This window comes from Rissa tridactyla, chromosome 5 (genome assembly GCF_028500815.1).
Source record: "Rissa tridactyla isolate bRisTri1 chromosome 5, bRisTri1.patW.cur.20221130, whole genome shotgun sequence".
NCBI classification, from domain to species: Eukaryota; Metazoa; Chordata; class Aves; order Charadriiformes; family Laridae; genus Rissa; species Rissa tridactyla.
Window position 1 is genome coordinate 39,790,135 of NC_071470.1, and position 26,176 is coordinate 39,816,310.

The 26,176-nt window shown below is 52.4% G+C and overlaps 3 protein-coding genes across 3 annotated transcripts; 1 reads left to right on the top strand and 2 right to left on the bottom strand.

The window, feature by feature from the left end:
* Window positions 1-393: 393 nt before the first annotated feature.
* On the bottom strand, window positions 394-13,562 carry CCT7 (chaperonin containing TCP1 subunit 7). The gene is made up of 12 exons (XM_054202885.1): window positions 13,408-13,562; window positions 11,873-12,026; window positions 10,337-10,443; window positions 9,760-9,885; window positions 9,048-9,100; window positions 7,848-8,019; window positions 6,113-6,277; window positions 4,800-4,988; window positions 4,088-4,185; window positions 3,241-3,373; window positions 1,911-2,117; window positions 394-1,040 (listed from the first exon to the last, which is right to left on the bottom strand). The coding sequence occupies exons 1-12, from the start codon at window positions 13,411-13,413 to the stop codon at window positions 816-818; spliced, it is 1,635 nt and encodes a 544-aa protein (XP_054058860.1). The 5' UTR covers window positions 13,414-13,562; the 3' UTR covers window positions 394-815.
* Window positions 13,563-13,602: 40 nt separating this feature from the next.
* PRADC1 (protease associated domain containing 1) lies at window positions 13,603-17,462 on the top strand. Its single transcript, XM_054202888.1, has 5 exons — window positions 13,603-13,991; window positions 15,076-15,176; window positions 15,904-16,013; window positions 16,431-16,598; window positions 16,870-17,462. The coding sequence occupies exons 1-5, from the start codon at window positions 13,835-13,837 to the stop codon at window positions 16,988-16,990; spliced, it is 657 nt and encodes a 218-aa protein (XP_054058863.1). The 5' UTR covers window positions 13,603-13,834; the 3' UTR covers window positions 16,991-17,462.
* Window positions 17,463-17,715: 253 nt separating this feature from the next.
* On the bottom strand, window positions 17,716-25,931 carry SMYD5 (SMYD family member 5). Its single transcript, XM_054202887.1, has 13 exons — window positions 25,814-25,931; window positions 25,535-25,643; window positions 24,733-24,872; window positions 24,379-24,500; window positions 23,609-23,678; window positions 23,079-23,183; window positions 22,537-22,599; window positions 22,278-22,348; window positions 21,872-21,978; window positions 21,252-21,308; window positions 20,293-20,387; window positions 19,940-20,010; window positions 17,716-19,322 (listed from the first exon to the last, which is right to left on the bottom strand). The coding sequence occupies exons 1-13, from the start codon at window positions 25,913-25,915 to the stop codon at window positions 19,184-19,186; spliced, it is 1,251 nt and encodes a 416-aa protein (XP_054058862.1). The 5' UTR covers window positions 25,916-25,931; the 3' UTR covers window positions 17,716-19,183.
* Between the last annotated feature and the right edge of the window lie 245 nt (window positions 25,932-26,176).

A 26,176-nucleotide genomic window follows, 5' to 3' on the forward strand; every position in this document is an offset into this window, starting at 1 on the left:
CCCCTCCCCATAGCCAGGGCCAGAGATATCAGACACAGCTGCTGCCCTGAGCCACCTTCCATGAAGCAAGATGTAAATGGGCCACTAAGCAAAAGCAAGTCGAAATGTCACTGAGCAATAGCAAAGAGCTCCAAGACAGGCAACACGCATGGAGGCGATCTCTCTTGGAAGCACAGGGACCTGGGGTGCACTCAGAGCAGGTCCTGCTTCCCAGCAGTGTCTTGGCAAAAAAAAAAAAAAAACAAAAAAAAAAACAAACAACAAAAAAAAAAAAAAAAAAAACAAACAAAAAAAACAAACAACACAGTCTGAACAGCTACACCTTTTAACTCTACCCAGGAGCTACCACCCTGTGGAACAAAACAAGCAGCGGAAAACAGAGTAACACCCCAATTTGCCACTGAAACAAAGTCATCTTTTTATTGTGTTTGAGCCTGGGTTCAAAAGACCCAGCAGGGGGGCGAAAAAAAAAAAAAAAAGACAGAGTATAAATACAAACAAACCCCACACTCGCTGCACTACCTGCCAGCACTGAAGAAGGCTCCGCTCAGTGCGGCTTCCAAGCAGAAGGAGGAGGCGAGCCTAAGGGGATCAGTGCTGTGCAGGAAATGTTGGGGCAGGGCATCTCGCAGGAGGCTGCCACTACCGAGGCCAAGATTTGACTCTAATTAAACAAGGCCAGTGGTTCCCTGCAAGCCCTCGAAATGACCATCTGGTAAACACCCCGTTAATTAAGCTAGAAATCAATTCTTCTTCACTTTGCACACTGGAGGAGAGCGCCAGCCCCCGTCACAATGGCCATGGGGAATGGGGTCTCAGTGGTTGTGGGGTCTGCCTCGCCCCCGGCCTCGTCCACTGGGCGCAGCATCCACGGTGGAACGGGGGTTCTTGATGGTTTCGTCCACGGAGACGATGAGGCAGGCAGCCTCAGAGGCTGCCGTCAGCGCGTTGATGCGCACAATGGCTGGCTCCCACACGCAGGCCTCAAAGTTATCAGCGATGTCCTCGTTGTTCACATCCACACCATACCACATACCTCCCTGGTGGGAGAGATAGGAGGGAAGAGACTCATTATTGGGCTAGTCAGGACTTCAGGGCCAGCACACTGGGAAGCGGACACATGCAAATGTTCAGGGAGAGGCAGCGACTGATCTTGCTGTATGAAGGAAGAATATTTGAGGGAAACAAAGGCGAGGAGGGAGGGGAATCCTTTGTTGTCAGCAAACAGCACCAACAAAGCCTCAGAAAACAGAAAGTGCGTTCCATTTCAGAAAGAAGCCGTAGAAGCCTTACAGGACTGACTTCGACTCCGCTGCTGTCTCAGCCCTAGTTTTTGCAATCCAAGATACAGCCGCTCATTTTGGGGCATTCCTCCTAACCCCACAACCGCCGTCAGGATGAAATGTGGTGGGAGTGACCCCACAAAGCGGGGGCCGCTTCCAAGAGAAGCCATGGGGCAACCTCTAGTTGCCTGAATAAGGACGTCGTGTGCATGCGCTCCACAAGATCTGAAATGATTGCATGCAATCAGGACCTGCAGTCTGCAGCTCCTCCGGAAAACAAACAGCTTGTCCAACTTCTATACTCCAATTACTTTAATATTTAATACAGAAGCCTCCCTCCTGACAAATGAGGTATTTTTAAAAAGCAAATCAGAACTCCCAGCTCTAGAAGTCACTCAACAGCTGTGATCAAAGGGAAAACAGATTATTTCCTTTTATAGAAACCTGCATGAAGCCCACACTTGATCTGAAAACAAAACACCGCATTTAATCAAAGAGGATGCAAGCCTAACATGGGCTTAGCTGAATTACACCGGATCTGTCTGGCTCAAGAAAAAATAAAATGGAAGAAATCACACGCAGTACTGGTTCTCCCTAACAGCCCTTGGTTCAAAGGTGGGCACCTACCTGCGCGTGCTTGGCCCGGAGCTTGTTCAGTATGTTGGTGGCATCAAAGCCAGCGTTGTCGCAGAGCTGGCGGGGAATGATCTCAAGGGCTTTAGCATAAGCTCCTATCAGCAGCTGCTGCTTGCCTGGAATGGTCCTGGAATAGTCCCGGAGGTATTTGGAAAGCTCCATCTCTATCGCACCACCACCGGCAACAACCGAGTCGTTCTGAAAGAAGAGGGGAAACTCTCACTCTTGTTCCAGGAAGGCGGAGAGCAGGAAAGCCTCCTTTCCTGCAAGTGTTGCACATCAGGGTGATGCAGACACGCCAGGCCCAGGGGAATCTACAGCCCAGGCTGCTGCCACCCCTGGAAGCACCTGCCAGCTTTGCTGGAAGCTTCAGATACAGGCCAAGAACCTCCAGTAGCAGATACCAGCAGTTTTTTCCTGCTGTGCACAAGATCAAGGAGTGGTTTGGCGACACTGCACCAGGGGAGGGATAGCAGACCACAGCCCCCTTCTGCTGGGCAAGTTTCCCTCACTTCTGTAAAGCATTCAAAATTAAAGATATTTGCAGCAGCACTTTGCAGCCAAGTTCTGCTATTTTTCCCCCTCCCTATATGCTTCAGTAGGGAGATCAGGATGTTCTTTCTAGAAGCAAAACAGTTCCAAAAATCTTGACATGCTTCTTCCCATCCCCGCAGGGCACTCAGCCTCAAAGCTGTTTTTAACCAGAAAACACCACATTAACACTTTATTATGCATAACCCAGAAACACCCACAGTTAGGCAGCATCTACCACACAGGACCACAAATCCACAAGCAGAGCACAGATCCACACATGCCTCACACTTCCTTCTTGGTGTTCTCAGCCTACCTTCACAGCCAAGGGACAGTCACCCCCCTCAGTCTGGTCACCGAGAGGGAACAAGTGGCTTTAACAGGCGCTGGCATGCATGTGAAATCAATCCTGCTATTCAAATCTACGGAAGATCTACCTAACGCACCCAGAAGACTGTGTTCCCTTTAGGATGGAGGTGTTTACAGAACACCGCAAGCACGAGTTACAACTGTATTAAAGAGAAGGCAAAAACCAGGTGCGCCTGAAAAGCAGTTGGCAACACTGTAGAGACAGCGCTGCTTTGGCCAAGGAACAGCACTTGAGTTAATCTATCAGATGCTGTCTGTCTGCACACTCCACTCAACTGGCTGAGAGCTCCAGGTCTCTCCCGAGAGACCTCAGCCAAATACTGGTGTGTGAAAAGGTTTCTAGGAGGAGTTACAGCTGTCCTAGGTCTGATCAACAACCCCAATGCCAATCCAGCAGGGAGATATCTCCGCTGGTCCTTACCTTGATGGCTCTCCTGACTATCATGATGGCATCGTGCAGGGACCGTTCCGTCTCTTCCATGAACTGCTCTGCACCCCCTCGAAGGATTATCGTGCAAGTCTTTGCCTTCGGGCAGCCTGTGAAGAAGTTATACCTGCCAATGGCACAACGCAAGAATGGTTAAGGTGATGGCGAAGGAGTGCTGCTGCTGAACAGGCTTTGCACAGATACAACAGTATGGGAACGGAGAAGTTCTTTACAAGCCAGATGCATGACTGAAGCTGTTTTACCCTACACAGTGCCCCTATCAGATCTTGGGCTAAGAAGGAGCAGAGTCAGGCAACATACAAGTGAAATTCAAGCTGACCCAGGAAAATCCACTCTCTTCCTGTTGCTAGGGCTTTGCGCTAAACCAGTGCTCTCATTTTCACTTGGCAGCAACACTGCAGACGTTAGCAGGCAGCCCCAAGGAGGATTTTTCTTCTAGCAATGGGAAGAACCCCATTATATAGGTCACAGCTTCATTGTCACTGATAGTGAAGTGGCACTGTGGGATATCAGATGAGTGCCACAACCAACACCAAAAAGCATTGCTTTTAAGTTGTGAATGAAAGAGTACCACTATACTTTCTACAAGGCATCAGGGAATAAATATATATTTTTAAAAGCATATAAAAGAGGTAAGATTTAGATGACAGCTTACTCCTGCCCTCTTCCCCTCAGCCTCTGAAAAAGCAGCAATAACACTACCTTGTTTCACACCATCACCTTGAGAGATGCTCAAACCTACCAAGGCTTAGACCCTAACTTTTCAAATTAGCATTAGAGTGCTTACACAGGACTACAGGTTCACAGCTGGTGTATTTACCTCTCTCCTCCAATCTGAGTCTCCTCAAAGAGCTCGCATCGGCCCAGAACATCATCCGATAGGGCATTGACACTAGTCTGAATGGAACCGCCGCAGGCCTGCACAGAAAGGAGATAAAGCGCGGCATTACCAACACTGACAAACAAGACAAATTTACCCAGCAGGTTCCTGCTCTTCAGAGATAGTTCAACCTTTTAGCTGATGCAAAACCACCCTGCAGGCCAGATTCAGGAAAAAAACTTCTACTTTCCTCCCATCTCATACATCTAGGCAGGCTACCAACATCAGAAATAATCCTCGACAGCAAAATAAGATTATGCTTCTTTTAAGTGCTGACTCACAGGCTCTAGAGTCCAGCAGCCACACAAAGGAAGCTTGGGGAGGGGGGGGGGCGGGGAAGAGTCACGATGGAACAGGCAAAAAATAGGGAAAATAAACTTCTACCCTATAGACCCTAATATAGAACAACATCAGAGAAACAAAAAAGCAGCGCAGATGTAATTAGCGTGCAATTATTCATTCCATCAAGGAACAGCTTTGTCAGTGTATGGCAACTTTACATAACAGCCACATTGGCAAAAATTACGTGATTTTCACTTTAAATCTTTGTCAGGAATAGTGTGTTCAGTCACTGATTGCTGCCCTGTTTTGGGAATGACCAGCCTGTCACTGTTAAAACTAAAAGTCTTTATTCTGAAACAAGGCAGCTCACCATCATAGTTCGCTTGAGATCTTCTTCTGGGACACGGCCAGCACAAAACATGTCTCTATCTGCAAAGTATTGAGTAGCCACATCACCGATAGGAAGTTTGGACAGGACGACTTTGGCTCCTGACTTGTGGATTTTGTCTAGTTTGTCATACAAGATGTTCCACTCAGCATCCACGATGGCCTGGTAATCCTAGTAGGGACGAGAGAGAAAGGGACAAGCGCTCACATTACAAAAGGTTGCAAATGCCATCCCACAGCGCCTGCAAAGGGAGAGCTCATCTAAAACAACGGCAGCAGTGACGCTGCTCTGTGCAACCCCAGCAGACAACTGCTTTCCAAGACCCATAGGTGATTTTAGGGTCACTCCATTTTACGACAAAGAGCCATGTCTGTTAAAATACTTCCAGCAGCAGAACTGAGTTGACAAAGAAGCTGGATGAACTGACAGAGAGGCAGCAACAGCTCAAAAGAGGGATATCAGAAGGAGAAGGGATCATACTGATGTCAGAGGTGTTTACAGAACTGTGCATGGATGTTGGGGTAGAGAGACTTACAGGATTATCACAGAGGAAAAACACAGCTCCTGAGAAACCTCATGCTTTACCAGGGTGCCCAGGTTTCACGAGCCTGTTGTGCTCTAGCTGTCGGTGAAATACAGCCACAGACAGCTGGGAAAGGTTACAACAGCACACAGCAACACCACACATAGCAGCCGACTACGACAGAAAAGACCATCATGTTCACTGTGACTTTAGGGAAACAATTAGTGAGATCATTGGGGCCAAGACCCCAAAAACAAAGCACCCAGAGATCTTTAGATACCACAATTATGCAGGAACAAAATGTATGCAACATTGCGGTACTTTTCAAGAAGGTGTCAGAGAACAACCATGTTTCATAAAGGTATTTTAACAAGACAGAAAAGAGAACTACTGAGAACTACTGTCCAAACAGCTATCTTGTTTGCTTAAATATGCAGAGGCTTTTCCAGCATTTAGACCACTGCTTAATAAATTGTTTAATAAGTGGCCTTTCCCTGGAAGGACACTTGTTAGGCATAAAGAAGTCACCACACAGCTGACAACTTATCATGGCACAGCTGAGGCATGATGACCAAGCAGAAACATGCCCTAAACCTGCTGTAATTCAGAGTCTGCCATACCCTTCTCCCAAACGAGGCAGCATAACCCACCAGCTATTTTCAGCAGGTGAAGGATGTGCAGAAGGCAATCCCATTTATCCCACTGGCTCTCAAGCAGCCACCACATCTTGCAGGCATGAGGAAGTGGGACAAGCGCCTCTTTTCGCTCTTACCTCCACAGTGTTTACTCTGACTTCAGCATTGTCCTTCTCGGCTTTGAGCTCCAGCTCCACATTCAGCAAGGCAATCTTGGGAGACTGATACTTCTTGGGCTGCATTTCAAACCCAGCATAAGAGAATGTCTTCTTAAAGGCAACTCCGGCCACCAGCTGAGAGTCCTTGAAGACAGGGATTTGTGTTAGGCTCAGCCTCCTAAGGTTCTCTCAACAGGGTTAATAACTCCCACAGGAGACTCCCTGCTTTCAGAGTCCTCATTTACAAAGCACTCACCAACAGCTGTCTCCTTTGATTAACCCACTTTTAGAGAAAACAATCAGCAAATATTTTCTTCTCTCTGTTCACAAAACCAGCTTCTATCACTTCCTTTCTACCCCTCAAGACACCACAGCAAAAGATGCTATACACAATCTGAAGATCAAGGGATGGAGCAATCTGTTCTCTCTCTGATGTCTTTCCCATTCCCACCCTTTGAAGACAGATACTTCTCATCCACAGCCCCACTCAGGGGTTTTTTTGCCCTGGTTTGGTTTTCCCAGCCCCACCACCACCTCCAGGACTGTTTGGCAGCAGGACTGCTCTGCCCAACACTGCCCCCTGAAGGTAACTTCCTGACTTCATGGCTGGGAGAGAAATCGGCATCTAAATTTCCTGCCATGAGTATCTAACCACACACTGCACACTTGGCTCTGCTCAGCCACTGCAGCCCAGAGGGTCCCTGTCCCTCCTAAGCTAGGACAAGCCCAGGTTTTCTGTGCTCTAGCTGACAGGGTGAAATGACCCAGAATCTCTCACAAGCCAACCCTGGAAAGCAGCGTGCTAAATTATTTGCCCCATCTTCATACACGTCTCCAAGGGATCTGACAGCGAAATACAATGGCCAAACAATACAGAGTAAGGAGAGACGCTTTTAACCAGAACGGGAGACACCATCCTCCCCAGGGGACCAATTTCTACAAACCTCAGAATATTAGCAGGCCCAGACACCACAAAAACAGATGCTGAAACGTTCCTAATTCGCTAAATTAGTTGTCTGGGCAAGATAATGGCGTAATTATAACGTCTCTTCTCAATGAAAATGCTCCTGCAGAGTGTTTACAGATAGTAACAGTCACAGAATAACAATTCACAGAGAGTGTGGCAGGCCTTACTTTTCAGCAGAAGGGTCCCAAGCAACAGGCCAAACCTACACAGGATACAGGCAGGAGAGAGCATGGACACCACCAGCTGTCCCACAGCCTCTACCACACACACACGTGCAGCCCCATACACGACAGGTATTCCAGCACTGTGGTATAAATCACACAGCCCATCTGCTCTGCCCACCACTAGATCAGCTCCTTCGCAATGTTTTCTTTGCATTTTTCCCAGACCAATATTCACACATACAACCGGGACTGCAGGGCCTTTGGTTCCAGAAGTAACAAAGACTTCCCACAAAAGAACATTTCACTATTTGCAGAGATATAAATGGAATTTGAATCAGTAACAATATTCGCTGCAGAAGGCAGTGAGATAAGAGTATATTTGGCTCAAAAACCCCATCCTCTACATACAGAAAAGAAATCCAGCCCTACTCACTAAGTTTTTTTCCTCACATCAACAGCTTAGCTTTGATAATTCTTGAACAGGCATTATCAAGCTGGGCTGTATTTCTCCTACAGTCAACCCATCAAAGGGGCTGCAATCGCTGTCTCCTATCCTTTCAGGACAGACTCCGGCAGAACTTACTTCCAAAGCACCTCCTTGCACCTTCTTTATTCCAATCATTTTCAGTTGTAACAAGTCATCTAACATCATGACAGCATCTACGACCATCTTGGAAAAAAACTCCTTGCTCTGGGAGATGAGCTTAGAGCTCAGGGCTGTGGCTGCACACTTCTCTAGCAGGCTTCTCTGCTCACTGCAAGACAGAAAGAAAAAACAAAGTATTGTTCACTTGCCAATTCTTTTCACAAGCTCACTAAACATTGTGCATGGTATGATTAATCCACTCTGACAGAGGCAAAGATCAGTTCCCTTCTGTCGATAGGGAAAGCAAGGCACACATGCCAAAGCCCAGACTGTCAAAGTATGATTCTGCCTTTTAGAGCCCGAGCATCAGACTAGCACTGACCAGGTCAGCTGTCTTTTAGACACCACAGGGCTGAGCATCTTCTCCTTCACCCAAAGGCAGTAAGAAGTTTCTGAAACCGTCTAAAGGTGGCATGTTCTCTAAAGTATTAACTCAGGTAACGTATGCCATAACAGAGTGGATGATACAATGAACACCAGGGAAATATGGATTCAACTCACAGGCTCTATCACCCAAGTTACTGCTGACTATGAGAACTACTGTATTTTGCATCACAGGACAGTAGAAAGGCTACAACTCATTCTGTTTTATTTAAGATGGTTACACAGTTCAACTGGAACTTTTACTGCAGGTATTAGTAATGTCAGATCAGCCAGACAAGAGATTAAAATGCATGGAGAAAATGAACTCTAGTGTTCTCATCTCAGTTGAAGGGATCATTTCCCTTCTGCTGTTAGCTATCTAACTTCATATATTCAACAGCTAAAAAGTGATCACCTGATTTTCAGAGAAGCACTGAGCATTTAACACTGCCACTGATTACAGGAAAAGCTGCAAGTCTCCACCACCACTGGAAAAAAAGAAATCAGGCCACTTATTTTGGTATCTAGCTTCCTCCATGTGCACTGGAAGAAAGACACTGGCCTACATACTTTGCTGCAGCCCAAGTGAGAGCATGGCATCTCCCCCAGAGGAGCAGGAAACTCCAAAAGCTCAAGAATAACCCCCATGTGGGGCCACAGCTGTTCTGCCTGACCTTGAGACTCAGCCAGAGCCACGGCAGAAGTCAGAAACATCCTCACACCAGCTAACTGAAGCCCAGCTACACAACCAGGTCATCTGTAAGGCAAACTTACTCTTTATCTTCTTTCTTCACTGCAACAGCAATGTCTTTGATCTTGTTTACAGCCTGTCAAAACACAACCGAACAGCTGGATTAATGATTCATGCTCGCAAGCTGATCAGATCTCCAACATTTCTCTTTGTATTTTATGTTACCTTTTATTCCCTACTTCAGCATCACTGCAGTTTCAAGCATTTAAACTATTCCACCCCTTCCAGCACAGTAATTCTAAGAAACACACCAACGTAAGAGGATCAGGAAAAAGCTCGGAGATACTCCCCTGCTTTCAACAGAGATCTGGGGAATCAAAAGGCTATTGAGGGAGTCAACCTCCAGAGAAGGTTCAGGTTAATGGGACTGATGTGCTTCATGAGACGTAATATTTGTCAAGGAGTACCAGAGATCAGGAGAATGGGAAATGAATTTTCCCACTTATTTTTCCTTGGAGCAAAAGCAAAGGAAGCACTAATGCTCAAGAGGTACTAGCTGGTAATAACAGCTCACTGACACCAGAAAAGGCAGCTGATGTTTGCAGTAAGACATCATGAGATCACTACTGTCACCCCCACACCCATTCATTACTGACTTTTGCCTGGAAGTGTGCTATTTTTCCTCTTTGGCACAGAAATCCTCTCCCCAGACGCTCTGGTGAAGCATCGATACAACACACCCCTCAGGTCTGCAGCAGCCAAGCGCTCCCTCAGCTACAAGCGGCACTCCCTTACCAGCTGCGTTGCTGTGCGGAATGCACGGATGATGATTTGAGGATGGAGGCCTTCCTCCACATAGGGCTTCACTTGTTTCAGGAACTCAGCAGCAAGCAGAGTTACAGACGTGGTCCCATCACCAACCTGCACAGAGAGGAAATGCTCTGTATCATCCACACATTGCAGAGCCCCTGTGATAGCAGCTTCAAAACCACGCAAGGGCTTCCAAAGGAAATCAGATTTCATAATTTTCTCTGCTCACAGATTTGCAGCTGGATTCTTTAGTGATTAAGAAGGGCTGGGTTCAGACTACATCCCGTTTGAGGGTGAAGTCTCCTTTCCCAGTCACCTTTGTTCATGAAATGTGAACTTTATATCTTTGAAACTTCCAAACCCCCCATCAGATCTGCCTGAAACAGTGTTAAGAGATTTGAAAGTTATCACAAACAAGAAGGCATCAGTAACGAAACAAGAGTGAATGCCAGCACTCCATGAGCAATTCCCACCTGTTAACACAAAGTCCACACAACCATGGACAGGAACAAGCCTGCTGCTGCATGTTATGCTCCCGGGTGCAGCCAGGCTATCCTCCTACCTCTGCATCTTGAGATTTAGCAATGTCCACTAAGGTCTTTGCAGCCGGATGGACAACATCGAGGAGCTTCAGAATGGTGGCACCATCATTAGAGATAGTGGCTTTACCTAGGATTGATGTAGAAGAGGAAGTCAAGCTTGACTGCCAGGAGTAAAGCCGTGGTCACTCTGAAAGGGCACCCCAACACCCAAGGGAGCTTTTCAGACCTCAAAGAGACTTTAATACAACAGCAACTTCAGACCAGCCAGCTTGCCTTTCAGGTCGAATGTGGCCTCAGCCCAGTATTATGCTACAGTGTTTCCCAATCAAGCCCTGGTCCTGCACCATTATGAATTCTGTCATGTCTAAAGAACTGCAGGCTCTCATCCCAAATTTCCACTTAAAAGTCATTTTTCCTCAGCCAAACTGTTTTTCTTCTCCTATGCGATTTGAGATGCGATCACCATTATATTAATACACTCTTACAGGCAGATACACAACTATAGATTAGCTGAAAAGTGAAGGGGTCACCCCCATGGAGAGGGGGAGCCCAGAACAGCTGTTTCACAGAGGGTGTCTCAGCAGATGCCTCCATTCCATATAACAGCGTATTTTTAGTCCAATTTTGGAGCAGATTAAGTGAAGTTAGTCTGAGTGCAGAACAATTCTTCACACCAATTAACAGGAGCTTTAAATTCATTTTCCTCTTACTTCTCAATAGCCTCCCCAGACAGATTAAAAGACATTCTAGTCTGAAACTCATGTGAAGAAAAAGACCAGACATCAATCATATTAGTTATTAGGTAAATTTAAATCCAATTTAATAAAAATTATTATAATTCCCATTTGCAAAAACAAAGACAATTCTAAGACCTTCCAGCCCACCCTTCAACAGTACCACCAAGACCCAGGACCACCAATAAAAATAAAATTTAAAAAAAAAAACACACACGAACAGTACATTAGTTTGGTGACGTCATACAAGTCTTTTCAGACAGGGGTCCCTAAATCACACAGAAAAAACAAAAATCAACCCAGTAATGTCCACTGACCTCACGGTCAGCCACAACAAGTGTTGAGTAGCTCCACACACATTATAAGCCTCATTTAAAAAATAAATTAATAGAGATGGTCAAGGATACCTGAAGACCCGGTTCAAGACACACTGTTCCTCCTTTGTGGTATGGACCTTCACATATTTAGTCCCACTAACCCTGGATCTACCTAATCTCACAACAAAGACCACAGCTGCCTTAACTCGGGCTAGCAGACAACAAACAGGTAGTTCCTCAGGCAGGTCTGACAATTACCTTCTTTTAACAGTGGAGGCCAGAGTCAAGGTGTTAAACTGAACACTGAGACAGAAAATGAACCTCTACCGTGAGAGTTGAGGTAAGTATGGGGTGAGGAAGTTGAAGTCTGCATATATGCAAATGCTGGTTTAAACTGATATGATGACATAAGTAAATACACACACTGCCAGCATGTACTGCGCTTGGAGATTATTTCTGAGTGACTTTTCTACATGGCTGTGGAAGGCCACTGCCCAGTGCTTACCCCGGTCATCCACAATGAGCTTGTCCATGCCCCGAGGTCCCAGGGTAGTGCGCACAGCTTCTGCGATAACCTGGCAGGCATTGATGTTGCTGACAAGCTGGGGGATCCCCTGCGAGGTGTCTGTCCCCTCCTTCAGCAGGATAACTGGTGTTGGCTGAAGAGAGAACCCACAATAGACCCGTTACTCCAATCCCAACGGCCAGCGGACAACCTGGAGCTAACTCCTCATGCAGCCCAGCAAGCGACCATCACACAAAAAGACCAAGACCAAAACCTACAGCCTCCCTAAAACTCCTCTGCCTTCACACAATCTAGCTGCTTTCCACATCCCACTGCTCCCAGTGTAACTGGAATTCACCCAACTGTCTCCAGTACGCGCTCTAGAACCATACTTTAACTGTCCCCAAAATAAGTGGGCTTCCTCCGTACAGTGGAGCTCAGCAAAGTTCTGATTTTGATGCCAGACTGGAGAAAACTGGCTGTAATTACTGAGACAGCAAGGAACTGCACAAGTGCTGCAACTGGATCAGTGATTATTTTTGTTATTACAGTGCCAACAAGATGGTCAGAAGAACAGGCACTACGGCCTTTTGCCCCTCACACCTCAAATCGGAGTCCAAGCTGCCCCAAGGATGGCAACTGCTGAAATATGCTTTCACACAGAGGACGTGGTAGAGGAACACAATTTAATTGATTGCACCTCCCTGACAGCAAACTGTGTTGGAGACAGCTTAGAGGATACCAGAGGCCACAGCAGAGAAGGGCTTCTCATTGCTCTGAGTGTGCACCAGCCCTTTTCAGAAAGCAAATGTGCCTTACGGGCAAGGCTCAAACAAAGTCCAAACACAGCCAAAGTTTCCAAGGCATCCTGTTTTAAACAGCCACCTGCAGGCAGAGAGTAAAATTATACAATTATACTATGACTGTTGCGCTAAAGAGGAACGAGGTTGTGGTTGAGACTCTGATATGCGGCTGAAAGACTGAGTGTCACAGCCAGGCCTTCCTAAGTCCTGGAAAGATCCTGTGGAAGAAAGTGTACCGAGTTCTTCCACACCCACCAGGGCAGAGATCTCAACGGAAAAGAAACCCTTGCATCCCCCCAAAAAACAGGGTAGAGGCAGACACACAGCCCTTATTGCTGCATCCCGCCTGCTCCCGAGCAACGGCAGCGGGCCCCAGAGCCGGGGAGCGCCGGAGTCGAAGGGGACCCGCAGGCGGGTGGAGGAGCTGGGCCGTGCGGCTGAGGGGGACGCAGCCAAGGGGCCGGGGCGGAGAACGCAGGCATGGACACCGGGAGCTCCACGCAACTCCCAGCACGCAGCGCTCCCGGCGGGAGCCCGGCGGGAACCGGGGCCCGACTTGCCGCCTCACGCCAGGCCTCACGGCGGCCTCCGCCATCCCCGCCCCGCGTCGGCCCGAACGCGCACCGGTCCCGCCACACACGGCTCCTGGAGGGCGGCGGAGGCCGAACGGGCCGCTCGGCAGGCAGCGGGACGCGACCGTGAGGAGGATGGTGGAGGATACCGGCGACTCACCATCATCTCGGCGTTTCTCACTGCCGCTGCCCCAGCCTCAGACAGGCCCCGCCCCCACAATGCACCGCGCCCGCCGAGAAGCTTCCCCGGGGCGGGAGGGGGAAGCGCGCGTTGCTAAGCGACCTCTTCCGTATGCGCTCTATGGTACGGGCGGGCAGAGCGGCCCCGGTGAGGCGCCCCCTCCTTTCCCAACAGCCATAGAGAAGCAGGGAGGCTGGCTCACTGTTTGCCAGGGAAGGGAGCAGGCACACGGCCTGGAGCGAGCAGGTCTGATGGATGGAGCTTTATTTGGCAGGGACGGTGAGGGGACACCGAGGCCGCGCCACCCCGGCAGCGGACACCGAGCTGACCGGGACGGAAGGCGCAGCCGCAACCCGGTGCTGCGCAGGCCTCCGCGCCTGCCCTCCCCCGGTTTCTCAGGAGATTGATGGCGGCGCCGGCCAATAGGAAGGCGCAGCCCGTGGGCGCCGCCAATGGGCGTGGGCCGTTGGCGGGCGGGGCGGAGCGGCTGGCGGCGCCGGGCGCAGCCATGCTCCGCCGCTCGCTGTGGCTGTGCCTCTGCCTCTGCTCCTGCCCGGCCCGCGGTGAGTGCGAGCGACCCTACCGGACCCGGCCCCTCGCGCCGCACCCCGCGCCGGCCTTTCCTTTCCCTGCACCCCGGCACGGCGGCCTTTCCCCGTGGTGCACCCCGCGATCCGGGTGCGTTTCACCTACGCGCACCCCGGGCCCCATTGCATTTCCCATCCTGCACCCCAGTCCGGGGGCTTTTCCCCTCGATGCACTCCGACCTAATTGCGTTTCCCCATCCAGCACGTTGTTTCAGGTGCATTTAGTCTCCTGCACCTCAATCTGGGTGCATTTCTCCTCCGCGCACCGTGATCCGGGTGTGTTTTGCCTCTTGCCCCCCAAACTGGGTGCATTTCCCCTCCGTGCACCCCAGACCCATTGCATTTCCCCCTCCAGCACCCAAATCCGGGTACATTTCCCCTCCATGTACCCCAGTCCCGGTGCATTTCCCCTCCTACACCCCAGTCCGGGGGCTTTTCCCCTCGGTGCACCCTGACCCAATTGCATTTCTCCGTCCAACACCTCCTTCCAGGTGCATTTCGTCTACTGCACCCCAATCTGGGTGCATTTCCCCTCCATGCACTGCGATTCGGGTGCGTTTTGCCTTCTGCACCCCAATTTGTGTGCATTTACCATCACTGCACCACAGCTGCATTGCGCTTCCCTCCTGCACCCCAATCTGGGTGCATTTCCCCTCCATGCACCCCAGCTCCATTGCATTTCCCCACCCAGCACCCCATCCCAGGTACATTTCTTTCCAGGGTGCTTCAGTCCAAGTGCACTTCCCCTCTGCACAGCTCGATCTGGGTGCCTGTCACCTCGATCCCCTCTATGGTCTGGCCGCATTTTCCCCTTCCCCTCGTGCATCCCAGTTCCGGTGCCTTTCCCCCATCTCCTCTATGCCCCTGGGTGCTGGTGCATCTCCCCTTGCAGCGCCCCAGGCTGGACCCAGAATTTTATGTCCTCAGCCCCAGGGCACAGCTGGGAGCTGGCATTGCCAAAGGGTGTGTTCAGGAGCGGTAGTTGGGTATTTTCCCCTTTTTTTTCAGGAATTTTCCCTTTTATTTTCTCTGCCTCTCACCTCTCTCCATGCACACCCAGGTTTACGCATCCATGAATACTTGTATTTCCAAGTGCTGAGCCCTGGAGACATCCGCTACATCTTCACCGCCACTCCGGCCAAGGATTTTGGTGGTGTGTTTGTAAGTATTAAGAACTTAATTTGGTTTAGGTCCCCCCATCCTAATATTTCTGTATTGCAGGGCCCAGTAATTTGAAGCCTTTTATAAAAATGGAGCTTTTCCATATAAAAAGGCCTTAAGCCTTCCCTTAGGGAGGAGGCATATGCTGGTCCCTGCCTCCAGCCTCAGCAGGGTTTTGGAGGGGGACTTTGGCCCCACGTGTGTTCAGGGAGCACATGCCCCACTCTTTCCTCCTCCAAGGGCTGAGACAGGCACAGCCATGTCCCAGGAGGGCTGATCGGGCTCCCACAGGGAATGGCAGAGTTAAACCAACTGGTCTGCAAACGTAAGACCTTTCCCTGAATAAACCCAGAATCAGGATGGGGGTGCAGGAGCAGATCTGATAGAAAGCACATGGGACATTGAGGACTGGAGGAAAAAACACTTTCTGGCTCTGCACATGTTCCCTGGGATCACTTGGATGTATGAACAGTGCTGTGCCTCAGTTTCCCCTCCCCGCAGCGACAGCAAGATCGAGGCAAGCTGTTGGGTGAGGTTGGAACGGCTCTGCAGGGGCTGGAAAGGGGCAACCAGCATCCCCACACCTGGGACCCCTAGATTTCCCCAAATGCACACCCCACACAGGGATGGGCAGGGCACGGGATAGCAGGGATGGCCGCGGTGGGGCAGGGGATGGGAAGCAGCCCCGACGCCCCCTTGCTCACCCCTGCCTGTCTCCTTCTCGGAGAACACAAGGTACGACCAGATCCACCTGGTCCCGGCAGATCCCCCCGAAGCCTGCGGAGAGCTGAATAATGGCGTCTTCATCCAGGACCAGATTGCCTTGGTGGAGAGGGGGTATGTGTGGCGTCACGGGAGCTCTCTGGGGGGGACCCTCGGGCAGGAGGGGAGCTGCCCACAGCACAGAGGGTGACAGTGCCAGGGCCGCATTTTACCATCACCACCAGCTTCTTCCTGTGACTTACCCCACATGGGTATACGAGGAAAATGTGAGGGTGCTCCTACCCCAGAGCGTTTCACATTGTGTCTCTTGGAAAACAGCCTCCCCTAAGGTGGAAAAAGCTGTTTTATTTTTTCTTAGGAGAAAATGGCCGAGCGTGGGTAGTCTGTGCCTAAAATACAGACTCTAAATGGAGCAGGGTTTGGGGGAGGCACAGGGCTAGGGAGACGTTTTGGCATCTCCAGGCAAGCTCTGGCACTTGCAGGTTTTGTACCTGCCTGTGGCCACCAAAGGTTCATCACTCTCTGCCCCAGGGGTTGCTCGTTCCTGTCAAAGACGCGTGTGATCCAGGAGCATGGTGGACGGGCGGTGATCATCGCAGATAATGCCTATGATAACGACAGCTTCTATATCGAGATGATCCAGGACAGCACCAGGCGGACAGCCGACATCCCCGCACTCTTCCTGCTGGGCAGGGACGGGTAGGTGCCTTGGCTAAGAGACATCTCGTCTTCCCAAGTGTGGAACATCTCATGGGAAGGGCCAAGCAACAGCCTTGCCCCCACAAATCAGGGAGGTCCCAGTAATCAGCATGTCCCGCCTGGGCTTGGTGGGCCGCATTTTTAGTGGATTCAGTCATAATTAATCTGCAGGGTTTCTCTTTGAGCTGGTTTGTGGTTTATGCTCACATCTGGGCTCTGCTCTCCCAACTGGGGCAGCTCAGGCACACCTGTCACCTCTTTGTCCTTCCAGGTACATGATCAGACGCTCCTTGGAGCAGCATGGGCTCCCTTGGGCCGTCATCTCCATTCCCGTCAACGTCACCAGCATCCCCACCTACGAAATGATGCAGCCCCCCTGGACCTTCTGGTAGCAGTGAGAGGCTGCGGCAGATCAAGGACTTCTCAGTGGATCCCAGGAGCTTGCCCCAGGGACCAGGTTTGAGGACAAGGTGCCAACGCGCTCCAGAGATCCCACCATCCAGCCTTGCCGGATTCAGCAACAGGGCGATCTTTCTGCTGCTGCCGGCGTGTGGCTGAAGGGCAAACACCAGCGCCCATGGTGGGAACCTTGAGCTTGGCACCAAGCACCCTTTGTAGTGACTTTCTGGGGGGGAAATGATGGTCCAGAACAGGTCAGCACTTCCCTGGGAAACGTTTTAACGATGGGAAAGATGGCACCAGTAATTTGTGCTGCTGATTTAGAGGGATACAGGATTACGTGGACGCGGTACAACAGGCATGGGAGGGAGAGTGAGATACAGGCTTGGTCTGTACCAGCAGCGCTCGCCTGACATCTGTATATTTTTGTCTGAGATAATGAAGTCTGAACAAGTTTTAGAGAAAGGGGAGTTTCTCTTTTTTCATCAGCAAGGGGATGAAGGAACAAATCTCATCCTCTAACGATGTTTTTCCTAGTAAACTTCCCAAGGTGCCTCCTGCAGCCAGGGCAGGGCTTACATCAGACCCCTGATGCAGCATGGATCACCCATGCGCTGGGCCACAAACAGCCTCGCAGGACAGCATTGCCTCTGGCATCTGTCCCCCAAGGGCAAGCTGATCACAGACACAAAGCCCAGACTTCAGTGGGCATCTGTTCCCTCATCCGCAGACCTTCATGTCCCCACTGGGACCAGCCCCTGGATTGTAGCCCTCATCTCTGCACTCGGCACCCTCCAGTTTACCAGTACAAATGACACGGTCCGACTTCTCACCAGTCTCGGTTTATTACAAACACTGAAGGGGTCGTGGCCCCAGGACGGCTGGGGATGAGCAGCAGGGTGCAGGGCTGGTGGTGGTGGTAGTGTAGCAGTGCCCATCTACAGCATTGCCCTCGGTCCTGCAATCCAGCTGCCACAGGCTCGGAGAAGCAGCAGCAGGAAAACACCTCCCCAAAATCCAAGAAGGGAGAAAAATACCCCAGGCATGTCCCCAGCCTGCTGCCTGCCAGTTGCTTGGAGCCCTCTTCTCCTTCCGGCCGCGTGCTCCACAGACAGGGACACCGCAGACTGGTGTGGTCTCATTGGTGGCTGGCAGCATGGGATGGATGACAACGCTCAGCTGCCGGTGACATCTCCACAGTGGGCCCATTAAGCTCAGTGCGGGGAAAGATGCAGCACCATGCTGCATCCCTGGCCACGGCGGCTCCTGAAGCAGCCCACAGCTGGACAGCCAGGTGGGACGGCTCGCTCTCTGCAAAACCCCAAACGCCTTTTGGGTTTTGGACGGTGATTTTGCTTACGCAACACCACAGCCCCTGTCAGCTCTAGGCCAGCAGCAGCCTGGCCATTCCCCCCTCCCCCAGCAGCCCAGCAATGGCCGCACAGGGCTTTGCATCACGTAAAGGATGCGGCCGAAGCAGGAGGGAGGTGTCTGCCAGGGTCAGCCCCACTGTCCCTGCTGGACTCGGGCATCTGAGACACCCTCTAAGGTGTCTCTGTCCCACCTGCAAAATCGTTTTGCCCCTTGCTGCGCGCCGAGCCAAGGTGTGGAATGGAGTATATATAAGGACCCCAGCTCCTTAGCGTGTAGATAGTGCTAATATAGACATTAAATAGTACCCCTCGTGCACAAACACACGTACACACACACGCACACATGTACACACACACACACGTTCCCCTCGTCCCTGTGGGGTAGGAAAGGACATGCTCCTCCATACCCACGGCCGGCACAGACACAGTGGAGCAGCCTCGGAGGTGGCCACAAGGCAACCACCATGATGTCCCCTACCCCAGCCCAGGTGCTGGCCAGATCCAGCCTCCCCTGCAAGCACCAGCTGGCCCCTCCAGGGACCAGGATGTGGCAGGGGGCCACCAGCTCACAGCCTGTCCTCACAGGGAGGACGGGGACGGCCTGACACACACACACACGCACAGTGCACAATCAGGACAGGTGGGAGCAGGGCCTGCCTCCGGCTCCCCCGCTGCCCCACTCCACCAGACCTCCGCACCCACCACCAGCACGTGGCCTCCCACCCGACCCCACAACACAACCCTGTTTCTAGTATTAAAGCTGCTGCCTCCCAGAGGACCCCCCTGTCCCTTCCCTCTCGCCCGGGGCCAGGATCAAACGTCAGTCATCTCATCCTCCAGCTCAGCATCATCTGTCTCCCCTTCGCCCTCCTCCTCTTCATCCGACGTCACGTCAGCATCGTCAGCTTGCGCTAGGCACTTGGGACACGAGCAGGTAAACAAGTAGTTCTCCCTGGAAGGAGGGAAGGAAGGAGGAGAGAGTGATGGCATTGAGACAGGCACAACCGCAACACTGCTGCGAGGCAGGGCGTTGGGGACAGAGCAGCCAGGAAGGGGCTGAACATGTTAAACCCGCAGGAGTTTGCGGGTTCGGTCATGCTGGGCTCAGGTGAGGTGGAGGTAGTCTGGGTGGACAGGGGGATTTCTCAGTCCTGCAGGGGTAACAAGACGTGGCAACGGTGACCATCAGCAGGAACCCCTACCCTTGAAGGGTGGAGAAGGAAAAGGAAGGTGGGTGAGGACAGCAAGGGTTTGTGGGAGCCAACTGCAGAGCGGAGCAAGGCAGGGGGGATGCAAATCCTCGGTCCTTGGGGCTACAACCCACAAGAATGGAGAGCAGGGAGCTCCAGCCTCACTCAGAGACAAGTCCTCCATGGTCTGATGGCAGCATGGACGAAGCCCAAAAAGCACCATGTGCTGCATGCACACCTTGCCACGAGCACACCCGTTTGCACACCAGCTCATGCACAGCCACACACCGGGCCCCAAGGTGGGGACGCAGCTCAGGCTGACTGGCTGGGGGTGCAAAGGGGTGCCATGTCCCCCCAGGTTCCTCCAAGCAGCCCCTACCTGAGTATCTTGTTGCGGCTGTGTCTGCTCCGCTCCCTCTGACAGCAGTCTAAATAACTGATGCAGATTTCCTGCGAGCAAAGAGAAACAAACCGGGCTGAGAGTTGCTTCCCACGAACCCAAAGGGGCACGGTTTGTACTGGTCCCTCCAAGAGACAGGCAGAAACAAGGGGTCTGGCAGCCCCAACACAGGACAAGGCATGAATTCCTCTGCCAGGACAATGCAAGAGGAAGGGGGTATGGGGCTGGGGTCCGTGAGGGATGTACAGAACGCAATCTGCACTTTGGCAGCAAGAAGCCCCTCTCCCATGGTGCGATGCCACCCCAAGTTCATCCAGGCCCCACTGTCTCACCTCTCCTGCTTCGATGTCCTCCAGAGCTGTCAGATGCAGTAGGAAGTTGTTTTCCGGGAAGGACGTCTCCGCATTGGGGATGCAGCTGTGGTTACCTGCAGGGAAGCCAGGATGCAGCTGTGAGGGTGTCTCCAGAGAAACGGGAAGGCAGAGGCAGGCTCAGAGACCCCACACAGCCCGTGGGCTTGTGCCTGCCCTTCTGTGTGGCCCAGGCATGTGGGATCCAGTGTCTCCAACTGGGAGGGCCATAGCCTGGCTAAGGATAAGGCAGCACCAATGCTGCACCCACTCCATCTACCTTGGGGATGCCAGCGTGACACTCTCATACTGGGGACTAGGGGCTTCAGTGGAGCAGGGTGCAGGGCCAGGGCTCTCCATCAGACCCCAGAAACCACTGAGAGAGCAAGCTGTCCTGGATCAACCCCCAGGATGAACAGCAGCATCCCCTACCTCCAGGTGCTGAAGGAAAGATGCACAGAGCTGTACTTCTGCCCCAGTTCCCACTCTCCCAGCAGCCAGTCCCCACTCTGCTCATCCCGTTTTGCCATTAACACTTAGGAGTGAAAGAAGACAGCTCCAGGTGCTGGGACATCCTCTCCTATGTCCCCATGGCCCAGACAAGAAAGACTCCTTCCCTTAATTGTTTGTTCACCTCCATTTCACTCAGACAGGATGGAGCTGTCTCTTTGTTAACTGCATACATGGCTCCAGGAGCCCGTATCACATCCAAGTCCATTCACACCAGGACTGACCACTTCATAGCTAGGTAAGGTGTCAGGAGACCCCAAGAGAGCAGAGAGGGCCCAGGGCAGCACCCATCACATCCTGTCCCATCACATCCCATGGATGGGAAGCGTTAACCCCTTTCTCCAGAGGCTTTTAGAAAGAGGTGAGCCAGTCTAGCCCAGGACATCCCCCTCCTCACTATTGGTTTTACTCCTAGTCCTTGTGTTACTTACAGCAGCTCTGGAGCACGTAGAGACCTGATCCCTCGCAGTTGAGGAATTCTCCTGACTCTGCAGCACAGACACAGGGGTTAGAGCTTTGCATGGGCCATTCTGGCTCTTCCACATGCACAGCTCAGTGCAAGCACAAAGGAATGTCTGGCAATGCTGAACACACACAGCCAACGCTGCTTTGAGGGACAGGTGTTGAAGGGTGGTTTCCAAAGCACTCTTCCCTCCCCACTGGGAGGGCATGGAGGACATGAAGAATTGCACCCCCGGGTCAAGTGTGCGCTCCCTGGCCTGTCCGTGTACTCACACAGCTACATCAGCCAAAAAGGTGATAAACAGGTCTTTGACCATTTAGTTTAGATGGCACTTTTCTGCACAGGATCCCTCCAGATCAGCCCTCCACCCACCCCAACCTGCCGCAGGTCATGCTGCCCACAAACTTGACCTACCCTACCCACATAGCAAGCCAAGGCAGCAGGCATGGCTTGTACAGACCAGGGGAAGTGGGATCTCCCAGTCCCCAGTGGGAACCCCTCCTAGTCCCTGAATGCTGGCGAGAGTCTCCAGCTGTCTCCTGCAAACGGCACTGCTTGATGCTGACCGCGGCCACGCCAGAGCCTCACCCTTCTCGATGTCCTTGTAGAGCTGGTCAATGAAGGCGTCCAGCTCCTCTCGCTGCAGCATGGGAAGATCCAATGCATCGCAAGCATGCACCCACTGGCTCAGAGAGCTGTTAAAAAGCAGAGGAACACCGTTACAGTCCCACAGTGCTGTCAGCATATGGTGGGACCTCACATGGGGGATCTAAGGGTTAAACTCAGTGGCTCTGAGTGGCCAAGGTTTGGCAGAAGGACACAAAAGGGCTGGAAACAGTCAAGATGAAGGACTGCCTTTAAGTTTGCCTCTCCATCCCCCTCTCTTACGTTTGAACCTAGCCATTACACAGGCCAGCATGGATTTACAGACTGTACATCCCCTCCATGCCACATCTCTGCTGCTCTGCAAGGAGCACCCAGAAAACCCCATTACCTTGTTCCTATGCCTTGGCCATTGGTCCCAACGAGGGCAAAGAGGGATCGAAAGCCTTCTGGAGTGAACCACTGCAGAAGGGAGATGAGAAAGCAGCTGAGCCCAGGCCAGTCTGCAGCAGCACCCGGCTCTACAAGCACCTCAAATCCCACAGGGAGCTTTGGAGGAAGCAAGGAATGGGCGGAGGCCCAGGGGAAGCCCTGGCCAACCAGAGGGTCCCACCACACTCCTGAGCTATTTGGGAGGCAGATAAACTCACCCTGCTGAGATATTCGTCATAAAGGGCTTCAGTGAAGAGCAACCGCAGCAGCTCCAGCTGGCCCTGTCAGGACATGGTAACACCATCAGGGTAGGGAGATGCTGCTGGGAGTCGGACCCAGGCTGACAGCCGAGCGCAGGATGGGCTAGAAGGCTCAGAAGTCAGGCTCCTCATCCTCTGCAAGGCTGGAGGCTGCTGCCCTCAGAGCAGTGAAAGCCACTCATTTTAGCAGCAAAAGCCACCTATTCAGCAGCTAAATATTACCCTGTCCCATCCCACAGCAGAAGCAACTCCACCACAACAACAAACAGCAAGTCCCACTAAAGCACCACAAGCCCAAAGACCTCTAAAGCAACCTGTTTCCTCTTTGTCAGGTCAGTCAGCCCCTAATGGGGGGCTTTATGTCCCCACTTTGAGCTTGTGATTTCCAGTGTCTCTCATCCCAGCTGTAATGGGGTCTCTGCACCTGTGGGCTCACAGACACAGGCAGGGAGAGGGCAGCCTCGGGGACTCAATACATCCAACAGCTGCCAGGGTCTTACCTTAAATTTGTCTCCCAGCAGCTTGTGCACAATCTCCTCTTCTTCATTTGCTGTCTTATTGCAGAACTGGGAGAAGGCCTTGATCCACCACTCCTTGTCTTTAGCCTGAAAAAGGAATAATCAAGGAGAGGTGTTGCACCAACACTGCTTTCCTCCCCATCCATGAAAGGACAAGCCTCACTGAGCTCAAAGGTATGCGCCCTGCTATTAAAAACCACCAGAAGCAGCTGCATGGTGGCAGTTTATTGTCAAATTAAGTGCCAAGAAAGCCAAGCCAAAGAAACAGACACAAAGGAAAGCTTCCATTCTGACTAACTATTTTGATATGGAAAAAAAGACCTGCTTGGCTCAGGTCATAGGACCCTCCTTTGCCACCTGCTGTCTCCATGAACAGGGACCACTAGACGTTGAAACCTGTTCAAGTAAGACCCTGCCAGTTGCCAGAGAAGAGATCAGTCCTTGGGAATAACAGCCACAATGGAACGAGGAAACCACAGACCAGCAGCTATGGCTCCAAACTGCAGATGTACCTGTTTGACGGTGGCGACCATCCGGGCCATCAACATGATGCTGGAAGTCTCCGGTGGATAATGCATGTTTCTGGGGGATAAGAACGAAGAAGAGAGATGAGCAGGTCAGTGCTGGTATGGAAATAAAAAGCTGGATGGAGGCAGAGGCAACTGCCATCCATGTGGTCAGGCCTGCACTCATCCGTCACACAAAAATGGCCAGTGGGGATCCAGCACCACTCAGGGCGAGAAGCCTGCACCCACCTGCCTGCTCTGAGCATACAAATAATCACTACCATCCTGCTAAACTAGAGTCTGAGTCCCACACAAAGCCCAGGACTGCAGCGAGAGGTAAGGTTTGTGATGAGCTTTGGGTCAGGGATGTCATTTCTCTTGTCTGTGCCCATTTTGCCATCTGCAAGCAGGGACAGCAACTTATGTATCCACAGGGGTGCTACAAGGAGAATCTCCTAGAGGCTGGAGATCTGCAGGAGCACTATAAAATTGCAGGAGCGAGGGATGCGCAGCTCAGTGCTTTCTAGCTCTTTACTGGGAGAAAAATAGGAACTCCTCAGCTGTGTGTCCAAACCCTTGTGCTGCCGACACAAATTCACCTCCTGCCCAACCAGCAGGTAGAGCTGGGCAGAATCCCAAGGCCACCACCACCCTCCAGCCACCCCATGCAGGGATGCAAAGCAAGGACAGTCTTCAGCCCTGGTTCCAGGCAGTGTCATCCAGCCAGAAGAGCCACCTCCTCTGCCCGTTGAGCATCAGGCAGGTCAGTGCCCTACCTCCATGCCTCCTGTAGCTTGTTGAGGGGATGCGTGGGATCGTCACGGGATGGGCCAAGGCAGAGGACCTGGTGGTACTGCTCCAAAGCGGCCTGCTTGCATTCAGCACTGCAGTACGTCACCTAGAGCAAGGGGCACAGCACCCAGCATTGGCTACAGCAGCAGGAAAAGGGGGTCCTAGGCCTAGCTGTGCCCCCTCCCTGACCATCTGAGCCCCAACTCTTTATCTATCGTGATGGCGATGCAGAAAGTAAAGGCAGACACCCACCTCGGGGCAGCGCAAGTGCCTGGCTAGATGCTGTAAAGGAGTCAGAAACCCCAACAAGACCACAATCCCTCCCAGTAGCCCCATACCTGGCACCGGGGACACTGCTGGTGCAGGTCTTTCCGGATACTGCACTGCTCTGGGTGAGGCAGCACCAGTGAGCTCTTCCCCAGCAGCCGCTGGGCATTCTCCTCCGCCGTCTCCAAAGCCCGCAGGCAGTGATCACAGGCTGCAGGGAGACATGACGGACAGACGCCACAGTGAGAAAAGAGGCCAAGACCCAGGGCAAGACAGCATGACTGGTACCAACACCATCTCCGAGCTGGAGGTACTGGTCTCTCGCTGCTCCCTCCATAGGAAAGACCATTTCTGATGCAATTTAAACCCCCAGCCCTCATCTACTGCTCTGTAATACTGAGAAGTGGTTAAGGGCTGAACAATGGCAAGTGTCTCCATGTTGCTGACCCACAACAGAGCTTGGCAGACAGCAGGGTCTAGGTAGGACAAAAAAGTTTAAAATCCTGCCCTTACAACCCTCATTTTGTTGTTCTAGCACCTCTGGAGAACACTGGCACCTTTGTGGGTGCTGCTGCTCTGCGGTGTGATTTGGATTAGCATCCATACGACTAAAAAAAGGGGGGTTCCCACGTAGATGGTGCCCGATGGTGGCACATGGTTGATGGAAGTCACCAGCCCTCAAACGACCCCAGCGCCTTCAACTTGTCAACCCTTCATTTAGTGCCGAAGCAGAAATGGCAGCAGGGCCACCTTCCTGGTGGTGCCAAGACAAACCCAAACCCTTTCCTTGAAAACCGGGCAGCTCCCTCGGGACCCTGCGGTCACCTCGCCGGGGCGGGCGACAGGGACGTGCCACCACCGCCGGCTGCTCACCTCGGTAGTTGTACAGGGCGTTCCAGAGGAACTGGGACGACACCACCGGCCTCTCCACGAAGACGATCTCCCCTTTGCGGATGTTCTTGGTGGCGAACAAGCCTTTGCCCTGCCGAGGGAGAGGCGGGGGTCAGGGACGCACCCGAAGGCGAAACCCACCCGGGAGCTGAGGGCATCCCCTCGCGTTTTCATCCCTCTTTTCCCAAAAACAATTGCCGCAGCGTGAGGGAAGGGACGGATCTCCGCGGCGAGGGGACCGGCCGGGATGGCCGAGCTCACCTTGGCGCTGCTGATGAACCGCGCCTCCGCCGCCACCGCGGCCCCGGCCCCGGCGCGGCTCCCCGGCGCAGCGCCGCACACGTCCCCCGCCGCGGCGGCCATCTTCGGGCGGCGACTTCCCCGCTCTGACCCGCCGGGGGCGGGCGGCGCCTCTTCCTCTTCCTCCTCCTCCTCCGCCCCCCTCACCAGCCGCCCCGCACGAAGATGGCTGCCGATCACGCTCCCCCCACAGCGGGGTACGCGCCCGCCATCACCCCCCTCACGCCCCGGGGCGGACGGGGGCTGGTCGCCATCTTACCCCTCCCTTCAGCCCACCGCCACTCTCCAAAAACAGCGCCAAAAAGCCCCGAAACGGGTCTGTGT